Source organism: Indicator indicator, chromosome 12 (genome assembly GCF_027791375.1).
Source record: "Indicator indicator isolate 239-I01 chromosome 12, UM_Iind_1.1, whole genome shotgun sequence".
NCBI lineage: Eukaryota > Metazoa > Chordata > Aves > Piciformes > Indicatoridae > Indicator > Indicator indicator.
The window spans coordinates 17332737-17355748 of record NC_072021.1 but is presented as its reverse complement, the minus strand read 5'-3'; the positions used below and the strand labels follow the sequence as shown (position 1 = coordinate 17355748).

At 39.9% G+C, this 23012-nt stretch overlaps 1 protein-coding gene across 1 annotated transcript in view; it reads right to left on the bottom strand.

The window, feature by feature from the left end:
* The window catches only part of TG (thyroglobulin), a 137828-nt gene that overhangs the window by 5034 nt on the left and 109782 nt on the right, over positions 1-23012 (bottom strand). Inside the window, exons 42-46 of the mRNA XM_054385312.1 lie at positions 19374-19538; positions 18472-18639; positions 16052-16233; positions 12577-12684; positions 243-383 (exon numbers count right to left, since the gene is read on the bottom strand). Of these exons, the coding sequence (XP_054241287.1) occupies positions 243-383; positions 12577-12684; positions 16052-16233; positions 18472-18639; positions 19374-19538 (764 nt within the window). The remainder of the gene's footprint in view (positions 1-242; positions 384-12576; positions 12685-16051; positions 16234-18471; positions 18640-19373; positions 19539-23012) is intronic.

Sequence of the window (23012 nt, the reverse complement as noted above, 5' to 3'; positions counted from 1 at the left end):
TTAAGCAGAATTTGCAGCCATTCCATGTAGAAAAAAAATCCTATTACTTCTAGCTAAGTGTCATACTACAAATCTTTATCTGCTTGACAGCTTCTCCATGACCTTCCAAAAGCCCCCTTTGTAGGACTGTAAATTGCTAGAGGAAATGGAGATTACTTGAGTGAGGGTAAGATCTGGACTACATTGCCTCTACTTCTTGCACCCTCCTCAATCATAGAAATTCTTAAATGTCAGACACTTACCCAGAGTTTACAAAATTGGAGATATACTGCATAATTTGCAAGGAAAGGCTCTTTTCTTCCAAAGTAAATTGTTCTTCATACTTGGGGTAGAATGGCAGTCCAAATACATATTGAACATCCAGCAAGAGCTCCTGACCCGAACTAAAAATATATTTATATGAAGACAATTATCATTTATTTATTAGAGGGAGAAAGGGAGCTGATTTAATTCAGAGAATAAAGCAAAGTTTTAAATAATTAATTAGAGTGTCATGAGCTGTGGGGATTCTTCAAATCAGAGCATAAAAGCAGAGCAAGCAATAACAAGGGGGACTTGCCATTAAGTTAATGCAGGGGCTTTAACATTTGTTACAAGGGGAAATTGTGGGAGACAGCAGGGCACATTTTCTAAATTAACTGGGCATGGAAGAGGAAGTGATAGAGGGGAAAAAAACACTTTGGCTATTCTTTAAATACCTCTGAAGTTCTGTACAGATTTTCACTAAAATTAAATTCAGAAAGTGGAAGCAAGTGGTGACATGGAATCTGGCAGCCATGGCGGAAGGTTAATTATGGTTTATTTCACAGACTTGGAATATAATCCTGGCTCTTCTTAACAGCAATTGGAATTTTTCCATTGCCTTCACTGCGTCCAGAATTCAGCCCCAAATCTTTGGACAGGGAAAGATGTAATAGGAGATGTTTATGAAGATTTCTCTTAGATTTAATCTAAGATTTACTCTAACTTTTCTGCTGGCTGGGTGGTTTTGGTTCACACAGTTTGTCCTTCCCAGTTTTTATATGGCAATCAAATCAAAACTTCTTGAAATAATCAACATGATCACATTCAAGAAAGAACAATTGTTGTAATAATTAACACATATAAGAAGGAATATTTGGAATATTTCAACAATTTAGAAACAAGGCTGGCCAGGCAAGACCACAGAAAAGGTCACACAACTCAGCATCTTCAAGTCCTGCAGAAAAACAGTGGCCAACTTCTACTAATCCAGTTATAACTAAAACACAACAGCTTTGAACCACAGCTCAGGAGGAGACATTTCTGGTATAGTCCAACTGCATTTTCTGTATCCCACATTCAAACAAAGGTCTTATTGACTTAGTTCAATGCTGCATGAAGGCAGGAAGCACCAGGGGACCTGGGAGAAGGAACAGATGTCTGTGAGGCAGGAATAAACACATCCCACATCCACTCAGCAAGGTTTCATCTGTGGTGGCTACAGAGATTGTTGTCAAAAGGTGGCACAACTGATACTGTTTTATCATACAGTGCAGCAGCATTGATATGACCCTGATACTGCCTCTAATGGAACAAGGTTTGTAGTTCAAATGATTATGGGCAGGTGGACTGAGAGTAAGATGACTCCTTTACTTTTTATGAGTGGTAGCACCAAAGTCTCTGTTTTGAAAAACAAACACACAACCCTCTAAATGAAATACATCTTTGTTTGTATTTCCCTTAGTCTTATCATAATACCTCAGTAATACTTTGCATCTGGAAAGTGAATTATTCACAGATTCTTCACAAAAAAAAAAAAAAAAAGAAAAAAAGTAGAACTGAAACAAGATTAAAGCATATTTTTCTTCCCCAAATGTTTATAGAAGGATTAAGCAAGATCATAGTTTAATAATTTTGCTTTAAAAATAATTTACTTGGCCCACTATGTTACAGCAATGTTTAGTGTCAGTATCACAGCCAAGGAACTATATGTTTAAAGGAGCTATTTTCTTTTTAATAGAGGGTCATTTTGAATAGAATAGAGGACATAATATTAGTTAAGATGCAGTGAAGAGATAAATGTACCCATTTAGAGAAATCACAGCAGAGGTGAATTTAGCTGTAAATCAGAAACCATTGAGCTGGGACTGAGGTTTTCTCAAAAAAAAATGAGACTTATTCTCAGCTCTCATCTTTCTAGATGTGAAATCTTTTAAGGCCACAGACTAAAATTCAACAAACTAAACAGAAATTTCATTAGGAGGGAAACTACTTGTACAACTGCAATGAGTTTGATTCTGAAACATAAAGTGAAACATAAAGAATTTCATGGGCTACTTTTAATATTTATGGCTGATGGTATCACACTGGCCAGTGAGTATCAACAGTAAGAGGATGAGAAAGAAAATACAAGGTTAAGAGGAGAAAGAGGCACATACATATGTGCACAGAACAGCAGTAAAACAGCTGTGAAACACCTAGACTGCAGCTAGATATCGGGGACCATATTTGCCTCCTCCCTCACATGCTGATCATTATTCATTACAGCCAGAGAGGCGTGCAAAATGGCCAGAAATATCAAAATAAGGATTTTGGAGTCTTGTAGGAGCTCAGAGCACACTCAAGGTAGCAACGGGTAGTGACACTCTTTTCACTGAATAGAATAGAATAGAATAGAATCCAGAAGGTTGGAAGAGACCTCAAGGATCATCGAGTCCAACCTGTCACCCTACACCTCATGCCTATCTAAGCCATGGCACCAAGTGCCACGTCCAATCCCCTCTTGAACACCTCCAGGGATGGTGACCCCACCACCTCCCTGGGCAGCACATTCCAATGGCCAACCACTCTCTCTGTGAAGAACTTTCTCCTCACCTGCAGCCTAAACCTCCCCTGGCGCAGCTTGAGACTGTGTCCTCTTGTTCTGGTGCTGGTTGCCTGGGAGAAGAGACCAACCCCCTCCTGGCTACAACCTCCCTTCAGGTAGTTGTAGACAGCAATGAGGTCACCCCTGAGCCTCCTCTTCTCCAGGCTAAACACCCCCAGCTCCCTCAGCCTCTCCTCATAGGGCTTGTGCTCAAGGCCTCTCACCAGCCTCGTTGTCCTTCTCTGGACATGCTCCAGCAATTCCACATCTTTCCTAAACTGAGGGGCCCAGAACTGGACACAGTACTCAAGGTGTGGCCTAACCAGTGCTGTGTACAGGGGTACAATGACCTCCCTGCTCCTGCTGGCCACACTATGCCTGATGCAGGCCAGGATGCCATTGGCTCTCTTGGCCACCTGGGCACACTGCTGGCTCATGTTCAGGCGCCTGTCAACCAGTACCCCCAGGTCCCTTTCCACCAGGCTGCTCTCCAGCCACTCTGTCCCCAGCCTGTAGCTCTGCATGGGGTTGTTGTGGCCAAAGTGCAGCACCCAGTACTTGGATTTGTTGAATGCCATCCTGTTGGACTCTGCCCATCTGTCCAGCCTGTCAAGGTCCCTCTGCAGAGCCCTTCTACCTTCTAACAGAGCAACACCTGCTCCCAGCTTGGTGTCATCTGCAAATTTACTGATGATGGACTCAATCCCCTCATCCAGATCATCAATAAAGATATTGAACAGGATGGGGCCCAGCACTGATCCCTGGGGGACACCACTAGTGACAGGCTGCCAGCTGGATGTGGCACCATTCACCACCACTCTCTGGGCTCTGCCCTCCAGCCAGTTCCTAACCCAGCGCAGAGTGCTGCTGTCCAAGCCACAGGCTGACAGCTTGGCCAAGAGTTTGCTGTGGGGGACAGTGTCAAAGGCCTTGCTGAAGTCCAGGTAGACTACATCCACAGCCTTTCCCACGTCCACCAGGCTGTCACCTGGTCATAGAAGGAGATCAGGTTGGTGAGGCAGGACCTGCCCTTCCTAAATCCATGCTGGCTGGGCCTGATTCCTTGGCTATCCTTCAGGTATGCAGTGACTGCCCCCAAGACAATCTGCTCCATGATTTTCCCTGGCACTGAGGTCAGGCTGACAGGCCTGTAGTTCCCAGGTTCTACTGTCTGTCCCTTCTTGTGGATGGGCATCACATTGGCCAGTTTCCAGTCTTCTGGGACCTCTCCAGTGAGCCAGGACTGGTGGAAAATGATGGACAGAGGCTTGGCCAGCTCATCTGCCAGCTCTTTCAGCACCCTAGGATGAATCCCATCAGGTCCCATGGACTTGTGAATATCCAAGTGACTCAACAAGTCTCGAACTAATTCTACATGGAAGGAAAGTAGAGTGAGAGAAAGAGAGGAGTGACAGAAAAGCATGTATAGCTTTGCTGTTGTACACTGCTAGCTCTGGTGGGAGCTGAGTTGCTCCAAACTCCAGCCCTGATACTTCACAGTGCCATGTAGATGAGTCAATAGCATCAACTCTAAATGAAGAAATGCACAGCCCAGGAACTGCTGAAATTCAGAGGACAGTTTGATAAAAGGAAGGACTGCAGAGACAATGGCAAAAGGGATTTTGAAAGTGCTTTTAAGAAAGACAAATTAATAGCAACTAATTTCCCATACAGAAATCCCCTTACAAGGAACAGATGTGTTATTTTAATAACAGCTGTAAATGAATCACAGAATCACAGAATGGTAGGACTTGGAAGGGACCATGAGAGCTCATGTATTCCACCACCACTGTTAAAGCAGGTGTGTCTAGGTCAGGTTGCACAGGCGAACATCTAGGTGGGTTTTGAAAGTGTCTGGAGAAGGAGAATGCACAACCACTTTGGGCAGCCAGTTTCAGTGCTCAGTCACCCTTAAAGTAAAATTTTTCCTTAAGGACAAGTGAAGTCTCCTAGTTTGTACATGGTGCCTGTTGTGCTATCACTGGGCACCAGTGAAAAGAGACCAGTCCTGTCCTCATGACCTCCACCTTTTAGACATTTATAGACATTTATCTTTTCCAGTCTATAGAACCCCAGCTTTCTCAGCTTTTCTTCATAAGAGAGAGATGCTCCAGTCCCCTCACCCTCCAGTATTTTCTTGAACTGAGGAGCCCAGAACTGGACACCCAGCGAGGTTAGAAGCCTCATCCCTGGAGGTTTTTAAGGCCAGGCTGGATGTGACTCTGGGCAACCTGATCTAGTGTGAGGTGTCCTTGCACATGGCAGGAGGGTCGGAACTGGATGATCCTTGAGGTCCCTTCCAACCCAAACAATTCTGTGATTCTGTGACATGGTACTCCAGGTGTTGCTTCACCAGGGCAGAGCAGAGGGGAAGAAGTTATGTGCAAAGATGAAATAGTTGCTGTGGTGACTTCACAGGACTAATACTTCACACAAAGGTATCACTTTATATCTTCTGTGTAGATCTTAAGATGTCAGAGTTTTAAGAGAAAGATTCACAGCTCTTCATATATGTCAGTATGACAGAGTGACAAACTGAGCCATGTGGAAGCTAGGGGACAGACTAACATCTTGTTCACAAGTGAACTCCCCCTGGAGAATTATTACCTCACTTCGGGAAGCACTACTGGAGTCCATTTTACAGAAAAAAACAGGTGGTAAAATCAGAAGTTTGTGAAATTCATAGACAACTTAGCAGCAGACCTTGAAATATCACTTGCTGGGAATTTTCATTGTGCAAAGCCATGTAACTGGGAAAGCATTGCTTCTGAGAGAATTTTCCTGAAGCTTGAGATGGAGTTTCTATTTAAAATGTTTTGAAGTAAGAAAAAGAGAAAGGGATTTCTTAACCTTCAGATGTCCCACTGCTCTATCTATAGAACTGTGGCTGCTTTTGGAACAGCTACAAAAACCCAAACCAAAACAGAAAATAAAAAAGCTACCCAAAAAATACTCAAGAAATCTGAATGCAAAATGGAGTTGTAATTAATAGCTATCAATAACCACGGCAGTCAGAACAGAATATGATCTGGCAGACCACCATGATATTCTACATTAGGACTGAAAGCATAACTTACAGCTGGGGCTGCAGAGACCTCACACTGCGATCCACTGTAAATTATGACATATATCTCATTTTGAACTTTATCCTTGTTCTATATCTGGATAATTATTTCATAGTGGAAACTCGTTGTGATAATTAATGATTGACTGTGGCCTAACACTTCCTTTTTTTTTTTTTTTTGTTTTTCATTCACATAAAAACAGTTCTTACTTTCCTAACATAACAATTCCAACTAATTTCAAAGCATTTAGAGGTAGAGCTTCTATTCTTAGTTGCTTAATGCAGTTTTTGGTTCTTCTTTTTTTTAAAACTCTACACAGAGGCAGAAGCCAATATAAATTAGCTCCAATTTTAAATGACATCCTATACAATACCAAAACATCAAATTTCCCTTTGCTATCCAGTCATTTAAATTTTAAAATTACAAGATAACTGTAATTCTAGCTAGAGTTCAGACAGAGTTACCAGTAAAGTACTCAGGATGAGAAAGCAAGTTGAAGAAGAATCAGTTTGTCATTAGTGAACATACAGATGGGATATTTATTTATCAATATTGACCAACAATGATAAATATTTTAGTCCTTCTAAAGTACAGATAACCATTAAAAGAATATTTTTCTAATATATGGTCTAGAAGAAGAAACTAATGCATGGCCATGAGTTTCCTTTTATGCTTTGTTTTTTTTACTGATAACTAGACAAGAGAACCACAGAAATGAAAACAAACCTCCTGACAAACCTGACATCACATCTCAAAGTGTATGTGGGAGGAATTTAATTGCTATTTTGATAGGCCTATCAGTAAGAGCTAGGAAAACAAAGCCAAACCAAAACAAAAAAGGTCTTTAGTAGAACAGATTTACATGCTGATTGGATTGAACAACCCAGACTCACAGAGCTGGTGTTATACCTGCTGATTTGAGATGAGCTATGAATTCATACCAACTATGTCCCTGAAGAAGAGAATATGATTTATACATAAAATGCATGATCTTGTGGCCCTATTCTCTGTTTGCTTTCAATAAACTGATCTAAAATTAATTTTTTTAAAAAAGTATTGAAAACACTAAATGTGATTGTTTGCACACATCTACATTTTCTTCAGATTTGCAGAATGGTATCAAGTATCCTAAGCGGTTACCAGGCACCATCTCATCTCTATCAGGGGAAAGGAGGAGTATACCAGTACTGCACTTCACCTGGACTGAAATAATAATTTCAATTTTTAGGATATCAGGTAGTGACAGGACTAGGGGGAATGGAATAAAGCTGGAAGTGGGGAGATTCAGACTGGACGTGAGGAAGTTCTTCACCATGAGAGTGATGAGAGGTGTTTAAGGCCAGGCTGGATGAGGCTCTGGCCAGCATGATCTAGTGTGAGGTGTGCCTGCCCATGGCAGGGGGGTTGGAACTAGATGATCCTTGTGGTCCCTTCCAACCCTGACTGATTCTATGATTCTATGATAAGTAAAAATAATACTAAAAAAAAATTGCATATAACCATATATCTTAGAAAAGGAAAAGGTATATGGTTGCTGGCAGGAACGTAAAAACAAAGGATAACTAGATATTTATAGAAGTATAATGAGCCAATGTAAGGCCTGGTGTAACCTCTGCAGTTCTAGAGATCCATTTGGCTCATTGTGTCTCCTCACATTACAAAGTCTTGCCAAACAATTGAGGGAAAGCATGCGAAAAACAGATGAACATTTTTCTTTCTTTCTTCTTTTCAGGAAAATGAGGACATATGGAAAAAGCTTAACTCCTAACGGGATTAAACTGCCAAGTTTATTCACCTTTCCACCAAAAAAGCCCTATAGATCTATGTGGCTTGCAAAAGAATCCTGGAGTTTGCTGTGTCTTTTCCATTCAGATTGCTCCCAGTACACACAATGTTCTCCTTTGCATTACAGCTGTGCCAACTGAAGAAAATAAAACTAAAGTAGCAGATAATAAATTCGAGAACCTGAAAACTCACATTAATTGAAAGACAAGAGGGGAAAATAAAAACAACAGTAGATCTTAATACAGGAAGAAAGCACATTTATCATCTTGCCAGAACTCCTCAGTAACAAGGATTACAGAATTTTGTCAGGGAGTTACTGTATTAAAAACATAGTAATAAGCATGTTGACACTTGAATGCATCTTTTGGGGACAGGAATTCATCCATTTGTTCAGTGTGTCCCTGCCTGAGCTGAATGAATTCATTAATTTCCTTCAAGAAATGATAGGCCCATCCAAAGCCCTGAGGGAACCAGGGAAGGTCTCTCTAGATGTATGGTCTTTGTGCTTATATTCTTGATTTCTTGGCACCAGCCCGTCCCAGCACAGCAGACGCAACTCAAAAAATTGCTTTGTATTTTTCTGAGTCTTTTAGCTGAATTTTGGTTCACTTAAACCTGATTTCTGCTTTTTCTAAAGATTCATTCTTTGTCTTTACATATTTATGGCTAATTTCCAAGAAGTGAAAAATCTGTTAAATGATAAAGGCCACATAATCACTCTGTGGGAAGAAAAACACAACTGTCTAGACCTCAAGTTTTTAGCAACACAGAAAATGTCCTCAACTCCTGAGGAGCAGGGATGTGGTTGAATCAGTGGGAGAGTGCTTTCCCAGCACAGCTGGCATAATGCAATATATAAGGCCCAAGGAATGAGAGATGATTCCAACAAGAGCAACACAATAACTTCCAGGAGTTGAGAGGGAGCAGAGCTTCATAGCGAAAAATTATAAACTGTTGTGACAGCAAGTCTGCATAGATACCCAAAGTCATTTTGGTGTCTGCCCAGCTATGGAGGAAACATACATCCTGCCATTATGACAATTATTATGGCAATGTAAATGACTTTAAGATAGAGCCTCATTCAATGACAGTAATTATGTTTTGCCATCATGCTCCAGCTAATGATCTGGCCTCTTCAATGAGCAGAGCGCACATTTTTATTCAACAGCTTTAAGAGAGCACATTTGGCACCACAGCGTGACTTTGGAACCATGCTGGTGTGGTAAGCAGTGCTATTTCATGTGATAGACAAAAATCACCCAGAAACCTCTTGAGGGATTTAATGAGGAAAATCTTCATACAGTTAATAATATTATCCTTGTCAAAAGACACTTCTTGTATCACATACTTTTTTATTGTAACTAAAGCTGTACTCCAGCCCTCCTCACTAATCCTAGGTAATGCTGAGCAGTCACATTCCTCCTGCATTGTTTAGCATTTACTCCAAGACCTAAGAGTTCTCAAAAAGAGAGTGAGAAAATGGCATCTGGGTTATGTATATATTTTCACCACAGATCATTAAAGCAGGAGTTGTTGGCTATGCATCCCGCTCCTTATTCGAATAGGAACTGAAGACTAAAGCAGACATGGTGTTTTGCCGAGCTGGGAAGAACACTACCACGTGGAAGGAGGTATTAGTTTGGTCTGTGCAAGATCCATTCCTTTGTATGAAAATTCTCAGTTCATGGCTTCATGTTGTTTTCCACATAAGAATAGAAGTCACTTTAGTGTGACCTTTTTAATCCTTCCCCTGTATCTGTGGATGCTTGACTGCGTGTGTGTGTGCATATTGTGGAAATACTCAGGTATGAAACAAACTTTTGCTAATTGACTTGAATAGGTAAAATTTCCTTCCTGATTTATAACTTTTTGACTGCTTTGCATGATTACATTTGGATCTGCCTTTACTGGCTGACTTCTCCCCCCCTCTTGTTTATCTTGCTGTGAGTTATTATGGGACTGCTCCATGTTAAAGAAGAGGACATGTCAGTGTTTCTTTATCTCTGCGTTTTAACTCTCTGCTCTGTCACATATTTTGGGAGATATACAAAAAGCAGGGAAGAGGTGACAGAATAGAAATTGGGGAATGTGTTGCTATACTGTGGCTTATTTTTTATTAGTAAATGTTCATTTTGCCAGCCATAATATTTTATCTAAGAGTAAATAGTCCGCCATTGTTGTAGCTACCTGAACAAAATGCTATTTTAATGTACTCTTTCCAATACTTCTGTGAGGTAACTATTAGTAGCTATTGTAGATAATATACAATTATATTGTCATCATCTTTATCATAAAAATAACAAACACCAAAAGGGAAATATCTGTAGCCTGTGTAAACTGAAATCTTAGAAAGATTTTAGACACCAAAGCATATCTTCTGCAGACATAATACTATAGAAGCCTCCATTTTTTGCAAACAAAAGTCTGTACCTCAGCAAACACAGATGTGATTGAATATTAAATGGATTGAGAAGTCATTTTTTCTCCCAAATGCCTATGAGGGATCAGGAATGTCTAAGGAGGTGTTCTTCCAGCTACAATGCACTGAGAGGGATCTGATCCAGTACATGTATCTACAGAGTATCATGGACACACCTACTATGTGCAAAACATGCTGTTGATTATTGCATTCATTACCACAAAGAATTATTGCATTCATTAACACAAAGAATTTAATGGCTAATTTGCTTACAGGGTGTTAGCTTTGATTCCTACTTCTGCTGAGCAAGTTCAAACCCACACATCCTATCTTCTAAGCTAACCTAAGGTTACTTGGCAGAGTTTCTGCCCCTGCTCCTCCTCCTAAGAAGTCACAACTTTCAGTGAACTTGAGAACTGTCAGGACTCTGCTCCAGTGGCTAGGGGACTCCCTTGGGGGTTGGTCTTTCCTCAAGACTAGTTTATATATTCTACTGAAGGCTGCTTCATGTACATCATTGGTTTCAATCTGGCAGGCCAAATCACCAACAATATTCCAAAACACTGCATTTTGTTGGTTCCAGATTTTGTTGGCTTCTCCATTTTTAGCAATTTTGGCCACTCTTCCATGTCAAGGCCCTACCCTTGAGAGCATGGCATCACTGACATGCAGTGAGGCTGCTGGACAGGCTGTAATTCTAATGCAGTTATACTATATGGAGGGGAAATGCTGTAAGAGAGGGCAAGGGAGAGATGTCACATGGCAAAAGTGAGATGAAAAATAAGGAAACATTCATTTAGGAATGAGTGACAACAACACTTAAACAAAAAGCTGGCAAGTGTATTCAGCAGAGGACCTAGTGTCATGCCCCTTGAGAAAATGAGAGTATCACTTCATAAATAGTCACATCATAGTGTCAGATGAGATCCTTCAGTCCACGGATGAGCTGAATTTTGCAATTTCTCTTTAAGTGCTTGCTTTTAAAAACTAAACAACATTTATTTTAACTGTACTTAAGCATAAATAAAGATTAAAAGACTAAGAATGCAAACACAGCATGGAAATTTGGACTCATATCTCCTTACAAGTGGCTTAGCATAAGGCATGTGAGACTCTGCTTCACATTCCCACAAGTTTCAGACAGCATACTGGTTTTGTTTGTTCTCTTAAAGGGGGTTACGAAAAAGTAAACCAATAAATTTTGCACTAAATTTTGAAGTAATTATCTTAGAAGAGTACTGACAACATAAATATTATTAAAAAATGTAGCTAAGTGATGTGTAAAATAACACTGCGCTGTGGAGCATGAGGAAAGCTAAACAACACAAGCACAAGAGGCATCCTAAAGAGGGCTAGATAGAAGAGGAAATTCTCATTGGTTCAAATTCACTGCCTCAAAACCAGAGGCTCTAAGTTGCACAAGTTCTATTTCACCTGTTTGCAAATAAGATCTTATTGTAAATGCCTGGGTTGCTATCATTCTCCAAAGCAAGAGAAAAGTTGGTAGCTAATTTGAGATCACATCTTTTCTTTTTGTGGAGCTGGACTTTTGGCATACCACAGCCCAGCCCTGTTTGGAGCCTTGTAAAAGTCACTTATCTGAGCCTATCAGTAGCCAAAAGGAGCACTGTGATCGTTCCTGCTGAAGCTGGCAGCGAAATAACAGCTCCCTGAGAACTTCTCAGCCAAAAAGAAAGCAAGGCTGTGTTACCCCAGCATAATGGCTTTCATCTGTAACCTAGATCTTGGCTGGTCTCTTTCAAATGCTTTTTCATTATGCTATCAGGAAAGGAACAAACCCCATGTAGTTCACAGAGAACTTCACAGTATCAAATAGTGCCAGTAGGAGGCCTGTGTCCCAATCCTGAGCCCTTTCAAAGAAAGCCCAAGAAAAAGGAAAGAGTCTCAAAAGTCTTTCCTGGGGAGAAGTATGTGGCAGCAGAGAGAGCAAGGGATGAGCAGTGCTCCCTCAGAAGAAAATAGAAGACAACCATCCCTGTGTATTTTGCTGCTCTAATGTGTGCATCTAGGAGTAGGAGTGGCTACGGTCACTGCAGTTTCTGATAGAATCATCAAATAATAGAATCATTTAGGCTTGAAATGCCCTTCAAGATCATCAAGTCCAACCCTTAATGCCACTCTACCAAGCCCACCACTAAGCCATATCTCCAAGCACCACATCTACACGGCTTTTGAACACATCCAGGGAGTAGAAATCTAAAAAATTATCTAGAACTAGCAAAGGTAAGTAAGAGGGAAGAGGGAAACTTAATTTAGGCATCTAACTTGAAGTACCTCAGTTCAGAAACAGCATTCACAGAGAGTCAACAAAGAGAAATAATCTGTTAGAGACAAATCCCCCCTTTGCTAATCCAAACTGTTTATTTTGGGTACCTAATCCATTTACACCACAGAGTGCTCAAAGAGAACCCTGGTTTTGCAAACTCTAAATCCAAGAAATATGATAAACATCTACTTACCTGCTCTGTGAGGAGCTCTCAGGTATGTAGTACATGAAGACATTTCCTCTGGAGGCAGCAGCCCAGTGACTGGCCATGTTTATGATGGGACATGTGATAAACTGATCACTGATAAAAAATGGAGGAGGGAACAGGCAGTCACATCACAGAAAAAAAAGGAAAGGAAAAAACACCACAACCAACAGACTTCTTCTTACATTCATAGCCTTCTTTAAATCTTCCAAACAGCTCATTTCTGCCTTCAGGTCCATTGAGAGAAACCACATTTACCCAACTCTGAGACCAGTGCAGATTAGAATTCACTAAAATTGCTGGTTTATGGAGTGCTAAACACCAGTAATGATATTAAATAACCAGATCTGGTTATTTAGTATCCTGGCCAAAAAGCCAATCCTGCTTTAGTCTAGTTTATGAGGATCCATGCTTGTAATAGTATAAAGTGCTGCCTCCTGATAGTACCAGGTTTTTATGGCATGTACTAAAAGGACTAATATATTTCCTGGGTTAAACATCAATAATATCATTTCTGCATCTGAATTTGTATGGGGTTTTGTTTGTTTGGGGTTCCTTGCTTTTTGGGTTTTTTTGAGGGGGGTGTTTTGGTTTTTTGGTTTTTTTTTTTTTTTTTTTTTTTTTTTTTTTTTTGTTGATATGTGTGTTGTTGTTTTATTTTGGTTTTGTTTTGAGGTAGAGTTTCCAGAGCTGGATGAGGTAGGAGATAACTTCTGTATATATTCTTCAGAGCTTCTGGCAGAGCTCAATAATGTGGAGTATCTGGTGCAGTACATTTGGGAGAGGAACATAAAACAAGGTGAGTGCAATAAGATAGTTAAATGATCAGTTTATCATCAGGTATTGCAATGCAAAGGTATGAGTGAAGCAAATGTATCCAAACCTTTCTAGCTTCCATTGCCCCAAGAAAAGGGGCTGGATAGTGGGGTGAGCAGTAGCTGAAAAGAGCACAAGTAGTTCAAGAGGAACAGGCAAGAAACAGTAGCTCTTAATGCAAAGTATTTCATTTTGATTCCTCAAGGCAATGCTATATATACACATATCACCACTTCTCATTCTACATGTACCTGAAAACTCAGCACACTCTTTGAGTGGTTATATATCCATAACTACAGCAGCACACACTAAATGTATCTGCTGCAGAAGTGGGAGGTTTCAATTCTCAGTCTAGCGACTCCGAAACAGTAGCTGCTCCTTCAGACTGATGGCAAGAAAGAACAGTGTCAGAGAAGCATAAAAACATGTTGCTATATTTAACTGGTATGACTGTGAAAGGCACTGTTTGGGTAGGTATCTTGGTTTAGCAAAGTTTATTTTAAGCCCATCTGTGAGACCACAAGCTATGGGCTGACTGACCACAATGCTCTTTGACAGTTATGGTTGACAACACCCATATGAAACGAAAATTACCATTCTTCACATGCCTACCAGCACAAGGTTTAGGAGGAGCAGATGGTCTTTAAAATCTGGGGAGTCTGTGGAGAGCAGTAGCTCTCGAGAAATGCTTTAAGATACATTTCACCACTTGAACTGATTCTCAGTTGGTGCTATGGGGTGAAAAGAGTCAGCTATGCTAGGGAAGTAAAAAAAATAACTTAAAAATTAGTAACCACAACAATAGAATGGCTGTTTCTTACAGGTGTGGAATACCAGAGTAAAAAAAAAAAAAAAAACAACAAACCAAAAAAAAAAGGAAAAAACAAACAAAAAACCCAACCAAATTAAAAAAAAAAAAAAAAAACAGAAATAAAAAAATAAAAAAAAATAACATGAAAGTCATTTTGTACCTGGGAAGAATACCACAGAATGTCAGCCAAAACAATTTTAGAAGTGTAAATATTGTAAACCCACAAAATACACATGAAGCATGTAGTTTATAACAACCATTTATGTTGCTTTTTCCTGTTATAACTTTAGCAATTAGTTCTATATCAAGAAGTTATAATTTTTTGAGGCCTTGAGCAGCTGTGCCTAGTTGAGTGCCCATGGCACACAGGTTGGAGTAGATATCTCTATGGTCCCTTTCAACCCAAGCCATTCTATGAATTTTTGGGTGGTTACATATCTATGCTGGTTACACATCTATGCTGGCAGTAAATGTTTTGTTAAAAAGACAACAAACAAACGAAAATACCCATAAAGCAAAACAAACCCCCCAAGAAACAAACCCCACTTTTCTCCACCATGTACATGAGACCGGTGTAGGTGACAGTTGTTCCTGAATTGCTGTCTCGTCTTCCTTTCTACTGTAGCTAGATAGTTATTTCCAAAGGGTTTAAAGCAAAGGATTGTCATAGATGTGCTGGTTTCACTACCCGTCCATCTGCTTGCTCATAGTGACTCCTTAAGCCATTCACTTATTTTATTAGCCAAGCCATTTGCCTCATATGATAAATAAGCAGGTAATCCCTGTGCTCAGGGGGCTGTTGCAGGCACTTGTAGCCTGAAAGCCAGAGGAGCTTTTTGTGTATCTCATTCCTGGCCTGAATGTGAATGATAAAATGTGACAGCCCTGTGTTAAGACAGGTAATTATAGAGGCATCTCTGGATGGGAAGAAGGGTTAAAATTTAAGTCCTTCAGTGGTTTATTATGGCTTAAAACCTTACTGATCTGACTAAAGGATTATAACCCCAGGGGTAACTGTGGTGATGGAAAGAGACTGAAGAGGAGTTCTCGCTTTAATGCCCATGCATCACAGCGCTTCCACATCTGCTGTGTGCAGTGGCCCCAGATGCTGCAGTGATGGGTGGCCTGTTCTTGGGATAGGCTACAAGGCAGGGCAAATGTGGCATGGTGCTTCACTTGATAAATGGCATCAAAGCTCAACCCACAGCCTTCTGGCTAGTTTACTCCATGATTTCAATGCACTGGCACACCTGGACCACCCAGAAACCTTCCCCAAATGGGTTTGGTCACCACTGTCTAGGATCAAATGTTTCCAAGTGAATCTTAGCTCTTCATCTGCTGCTTCCTGAGGCTCCCATAGAGCAACACCCTGCAACTCTGACAGAGGACCAGAAGGAAAATCTTGTCTCTAAGGTTTCATATAAAGGCTCAGAGTGGCACAGAAAGCTGTAACATTGAGAGTACAGATACTGGGCACTTGAGGTTATGATGTCTTGGTTCAGAACAAAGGTGAAACAGAGTGGATAGGAAGACTAGGACTCAAGCCACTAGCTTATAAAATGCATAACCTTAGAAAAAAAGAGTTAGTAAAGAGTTTTCATAACAAATCTGCTTGTACAGAAGCAGAGATAGGAATAGAGAATTTTTTATTTTCATTTCATGAGGTTAATTTCTGTTTACCAATGTCATTGGAAACCTCAGTGGAAAATGAAGTCATATTCTCCAGTTTCTGTTCCTTTGCATAAGAATTTCTCAAATTTTTCAGGCACATTTGAGATGGACCAACAAGCCTGGCTTAACCCAAATCATACATTTGTATTAGGATGGGTTTCTTACCGAGTGGCATTTTCCAAAGCCCTGGAAAAGGATGAATAATCATCGTTTGAGTGTTCAAGGGAATAATACCATGTAGCAGCATCTTCAATTAAGAAGTTGGAGTCTTCTCCTCCAAGAGAATTTTGCAGAGCCTGATAGAAGGCTGTTTTGCTGTTGGCTCTTCCTTGACTTTCTTCAAATTTCTGAGAACAAAGTGCACACGTGGAATTTAGAAACAAAACCCAAAGAAACATTTTTAGTGGAACAATATAGGTTCTGACCTCCCTCTGCTGGAACAAGTCTTCTCTGCCTTGAGCTCTGATTCCTGAAAAACCATTTATTTTAAATACCGGGACATGTATATCACTGAAGATCTGACTGCAAGTTCACTGAATTCAAAAGCAATCTTTCCACCAGCTTCAGCACACATCATTTCAGCTCAGTACGAACCAGCAGAAGCATTGCTGCTATCTAATTAGGAATCTCTCATTTGGTTGCTGGGTCTGGTGGGTTTGACTGGCATAAGCTTTTCCATGTCAAAGCTGTTCTGTTCCTCCACAAAGGAACTTTCATGCACACTTTGATTTTCTTGAGGTCTTTTTAGGCACTTGTTACCCCATTCTACATATATCATGGCTACTTAGAATTAGAAAGACAGAAAGCACCCTGGGAACATTATCAACTACCAAGCATCAAATAAACATTATGGTTGAAAGCCACAAGAGAATATGCATCATACAATGCATAGTTAACTTGAGGAATTCTTTGCCAAACAGTTCTGTGGATCCTAACATCAGTAAAGATGAAGTTTAATTAACAAGTTTTTTAATTAAAAAATTAGTTGCATCAGTTGATGGTTATTAAATATGGAAAGATCAAATCAGGCTAGGAAGTCTCTGAGCTGCAAAGTGCTAGAGGTTTGGAGAGCATTTAGTAGAAGTTTCAGATTTGTTTACCGTATTATATACGTCCACTCTTAACCACAGCTGAAAGCAGCATTCTGTGCTAAATGGGTCTTTGATCTGACTCAGTGTGGTCTGCCTTAGGTTTTTGCTTCACCCAGGTACTAGTTACTGTGTTCTTCCAAACACCCCAGAGATTCTGGTGACCTTTCTCAGTGATCGTTAATAATACAGTGTGGTCTCAGAGATGTGTTGAGTCAGACGAAAGAGGACTCAACAGGCAGAGACTGATGAGAAATATAAGTGGCATTTCTAAGACTTTTTCAGATTTTTCATCCCAACCAACATTATAATAGCACCACCTGAGATATGATTTCTCAAGTGTTGCCTTGGCTACAATATAATACACTTTAAACACCTGACTTTAATATGAATGCACAAAAAAGCAACACATTCAAAATAAAGCCCATGAAAAAAATTAAAAACCAAAGCATTTTAACCTAGAAATTGATTCTATTTGACTAATTTTCCATGTCCAACAAGTGTTTCCCATTAGCAAAAATATATGACTGAGGAACAACTTTCAAAAGCAGTAGATACAACAGCTGCTGCCAGATTAAGAGAAACAGCTGCAGACTATGTAAAATAATTTACATTCTGCTAACCTTTAAAGAGGTATTAGCAACTGACCTCAGAGTTACAGTGAGGCTTTCAATTTTTTTTTTTTAGAAAGTAAGAAAATGAAGACTGCAGGTGCACCACTTTCTACTGTTTTGGTGATGCAAAGTTATCATAAACATTGCCTAAATAAGAAGCTAAATAATGCTTACTGTTCTTACTGCTGCAGTATAGCTTCTGGAGTATACAAAAGAATCTGGTCCAGTGTTTTATTTAAAAGGAAATTGCAGCAGTAGGTAGACCAAACATTTACATCTTCTTAGGGACAAAATGTTCTTTTCTGACAACCTGAGACAGTGATAACACTAACAGAGTATGTACAGATCCTAAGTCTTAAATGGCTTCTGGTAAAGATTGTCACAAAAGATGGTGAAAGATCTGCCAGCCATTCAGCAGTCTTTCAAGGATTCCAGCTAGTTGCAAGATAAACTAAAGAGCTTCCAAAACCACCCCCCAAAAATACATTGGCAGGGAAAAGAGTGACTTAGCCCTGCTTCACAGTGAACTTATGAGTTTGCTTTCTTCTTTGTGAGACACAACTGAAATGGTAACATAGTTAGGATTTTAGAGACGGTAAAACATACTGCCACATATTAATACATGCTAAATCACTTCTGTTCTCTTACCTTTTCATTTGTCCCCCAATAATGTTAATTAACAAACAGAATACTGTCATTAATCAGCCTAAATAGGACTCACTGGAGATGGACAATGCCTTTGCATATTTGCATGGAGCATGATTCACAAACTATGGAAACCATGAAGCCTCTGTCTTGGCTGCATGTGATTAGTATCATCACTATAACAATAGTTATACCAATGATCCATCCAATGGTTCATTAACAGCGAGTGTCTTCCTACCTTAATTGCCTTAGCTCTGCTGATCAACCCATCTTGCTGAGCACTTCCAATGAGCAGATCTACTCTGCGAATCTGAGGACGCTGCAGGGCTTTAGCTAAAGGTTCCCGAAGGTAAATTCCATCCATCACTGGACCCCAGTACTGGAACGGGCCACTGATAGCTAGGAGCTGGGTTAGCAGGAAAAGCAATGACAGTGCAGTTAAATGAGCTTGGCCTCCTCATTTCCAATGTGTTTATGCTTCAGACAACTGAGTTAATAGCCTTCAAGTGAACAAGTAATCAGTTAACGTAAGTGCAAACTCACCACTGGCAGGAAACAATGCTTTTGCTGACAGTCTCAGTAAGTGAAATGAGATGAACAAGCCTAGAGAATCAAGGGCCTTATAATCATAAAAATATTATTGTTAATTAGGGATTTGCTCTGTGGTGGTCCTGATCAGAAAATGTATTGCCAATGGGTGTTTTAATCTGTGAGTAAAGGTTCCATCTCTAAAAGTGTTCATACTGCAGCTTTGACAAGCCTCCCATTTAAGAGACAGAATGCTGACACACCTCCATACATCGTTTTCTGGGGAAAAAAATGTAGTTACTGAAGTTACAGACACTTAATTCTCCTCTAGAGTAACACCCAGGGGCCCATAAGAGGGGAAAGGAAGGCAAAAACTATATTTAAATCAATTTTGGAAGATGTGGTAAAAGAAATTTAGTCTAAAGGAGAATCAAGCTATGAACATTTGTAAGTCAAAAGCGGATGTCATGGACATCAGCACTCCACCAAAGATAGTCCAGTTCCTCTTTCACAAGGATTAAGCCCAATTTAATTTTTAAGCCTCCTTATAGCTTTGTGTCAATGAAAATTTTCTGATTCCTTGCCAATGGCAGGTATTCTGCTATGGTGTACCTTAGTCTGTGCATCATTGAGGACTTGGGCAGGCAACTGGCGGAGGCAAGCTACTGTTTCCTCACTGGTGGATGAAGAGCATCCCACATCTTCAGCCAAGAATGCTGCCTGGGTCTGTGCTCTCCTCTTTGTGATAATGGAGGATGGGGAAAATGCTGAGCCTCCCTTGAAGAGAAAGACAATATCAATCAATACATGCTGTGAAAACTCCTAGTCCCCTGGAGCATGTAAAAAAGATGAGATGAAAAATCTGCCCTGTTTCAAAATGCAAAACATTGGCATTTAAATCATAAGAACCAAGTTCTAGTGATCAAAGCAAAGGGGACAAGGATAGGCTTGACCAGTTCCAGCTCTGCCATGATTGTTTTGGAACACCTCTGAAAAGTGTCCATCTTATGTGTATAACCAAGTCACAAATCTTTCTGAAAACTTTGCTGAAATGAGTGGATACAAATCAAGTGCTGTGAGTCACATCAGGGATGGAGAGCCCATCCTTCAAGGGGAGACTAAATATGAGTTTTACTTCCTTAATGGTAATAAACAAGAACAGAAAGCAGGCTGAACTTTATAAATGAATTCATGAGCCATCTATACCTTAGGACAATGTTGGCATAGGGCCAGATAGGAGTTATCTATTCAAATTGAGTGCAAAAAAATTTAGGCTAGAAACATTAAGATAGCTAACCCCTTACAGAGTAGTGAGGGTTTAGAAGAGTTGTGAAGAGGTAGTAAAACAAAAGGTTTAACCAAGCTGCTACAGACCAACCAAAGTCAGAGCACAGGCTCAAAACCAAAGCACAGGCTACTCTGTCCCAGACTCTTGCTTCTTTCCTACAGCTGTGCCAGCATGGAAAAGGTCCTCACCAAGAAAAGATGAAAACTACTTCCTGAAAATGCAGGTAAATTAGCATAAATCAGATAAGATCTGACCTAGAACAGAAAGGTTGGAATAGTTCTGACATGGTTCAAATGATTCATTTCCAAACATTTACACCAATTTACTATAATAACTGTTAAAGATAGCTTTTGTCTTCTAAAAAATACCCCAAACAAAATAAAACAAAAAAACCCAACCAAACAAACTCTAGCTCTATGATATGAAAAACCTTGATCTACTCAAACAAGTAACTTCTTACTGAATTTACTCAAAGCATAACTGCAACTCTGAAAGAAAAAAAAAAAGGCATAAAACTAGGAGCAAGTTAAAAGAAACAGAAAACAAACAGGAAATCCTTGAACTGAAATTGTCTCAAATCTCTGAGCCTGAAGAATTCTGTGCAGCCCTGGCCAGCACCCAGGACATTTTGTTGTATTTCAAACAAGTAGACTTCTTGATACTAATAGGATACTGGAGCTTGTAACCAAAGAAATTGGTTTCTAAAAATATTTAGAAAGAAGCTATTGTTTGGATGTAGAAACAATCTTTTCCTAAAAGTTTTTCCTTCCTTTTTAAGAAAGCTGGAAAATGCATTGTTATTAGTTTAATGACCAAGATGCAGGTGGCTACAAACAAGCAAAGGAAGAGGTGATTGTTGTCAGTCCTGGGGCACTAGGAGAACCATCTCTGGTTTAGAAGGCAGAAGAGTGAAAGAAGAAGAAATAAACACTGCTTAGTCTTATTCCTCACATCCGCCCTCAATTTAGATGAGAATTCAAGTGAGCAATGGGGTTTATCCTCAGGAGGGGTTTGTGGTGGCCTATTTTGCGTTTGCAAGGCATGATATTTGCCAGATGCTGACTAGGTGCACTGACTCAGTTGGTCATGAGAGAAAAAGAAAATATCCTCAATGAGAATATCTCAGTGTGTGGGTGTGTCTCCCCAGGATGCAGATGAGAACATTGCTTCTTTTGACTGGGCTTCAGAAGAGCTTGTTCACCAGAACTATGATGAGAGAGACTAGAAGATTGATAACATGCCATGCCACTTCCCCTCAGAAGAGTAGCTTCCATGTTTTTCATTTGGAGAAGGGATTTATGTGCCTCTTTGGCATAACAGAGAAACTAGATCTTGGAGTGCACAATATTTATCCAATAATCTGGGAAACATGTTCCTTAACATGTTTTATCATCTATTCAGTACCTCTAAAAGGCATACATTTAAAACAAAACAAACTAAAACCATAACAAAATTAAAGGTTTCTGTTCCCCACATTCTGAAAGCTTCACAAATTTTGAAAATGGCAGTGTCTCTGGAAATTAGAAAGTTGCCTTATTAAAGACTAAGTTTAGTAGAAAAAGTGCTGAGATCAGATGTAGAATCCAAAAGTTCACTGGGACCAAGTGAATCCTAGTGTATTGTTGATTTTGAACATACTTCCTTCCCAGGATTTTAAAAGCTGTGCAATGTTCCCGTGTCTCTTAGATCTCTACAGATTGAAACACTGCCCTTGGGTCAAGTACTAAGTCAAAACCTGATTGTAAGATGTTGTGGATAGGAGTGTCCCACAAGACCTCTCTGCAAACCTTCACATCACAGCACTGGACATGTATGGGCTAGCACAGGTACAGTCCAAGCTTGACAACTAGAAATAAAAAAATCCCAAACTGCTGTGAATACATTTGAGAGGTGAGGGCAGTTCTTTTTTTGAGCCTTACTCTAGCTGTGGATATCTTCTCTTCTCTGTAGGTTTAAGTGCTTTTCTTTATTCTGTTCTTTTTTTTTCCCTTCTGTTTTCCATGGTAGTGGCCACTTCCTCAGTTGCCTTTTTTGATAACAACCACAGTCAGGAAGCATGTCTTGTGTTTGGGGTTTGAGAGAGATGTGGTATTCACAACTGTTACTCATTTTTAATTTTTACTGGGACTGGAAGTGGGTGATAGAGGAACTGGGGACATCATTCAAGCAGCATTTAAAAGCAATACCCTCTTGTGCATCTGAAACATGTTCCAGGCTCTAGAAACAAGGCTTTTCTCACCATAGAAGTTAGACAAGCAAAACTGTACCAATTCTCTGGTTTTCAAATTCACATCACAATTCAGGCTCATTGTTTGCTCATCCTCACCAAAAAGGCTCAGGAGCAAATAGGAGAGTAGATGCTAGAGACTGCCCAGAATTGCATTTCTTCCTTTTTGAGTCTGTAGTTTTCACATTAGAAGGAAATCTTCCCTAAATGCTGTAGCCACATTAGAGGCAGACTCAGGACACAGAGAATAACATAGCTATGCTCAGCATTTCCCTCTTTCCCTATAAAACTATAATTTATTTGTGTGATTAGTCCCAGCTGCCAGTAATGAAAGAGCTGTGTGCTTTAAAAAACAGGACTATTTAGACAGAAACAGAAATAGATGAGGAATTCTTCGTTTCCATTACATGACACCCATATTACCATCAACACGATGAAATCACGAACCAGGAAACCAGAAATCATGAGATCAGCTCCAAAATACAAACACTGCATTCTTTTTGCTTGTCACCTGTTTTGATTCTGCAGGAATTCTTCTGTATCTATAAGCACAAAAGCTAGAAGCTTCACATTTTAAACTAAGAGCTGAGATCTTCAGGTAATTCTCAGAGTAGTTTTTTGGAAGCATCTCTCTATACAATATGAGCTATACAATAAAATTGCCAATGTTAGCCATCTTGCCATCACAGGGTATTTTCTATTGCAGCACCACTTAGAAGGGCTTGACAGGGAACTG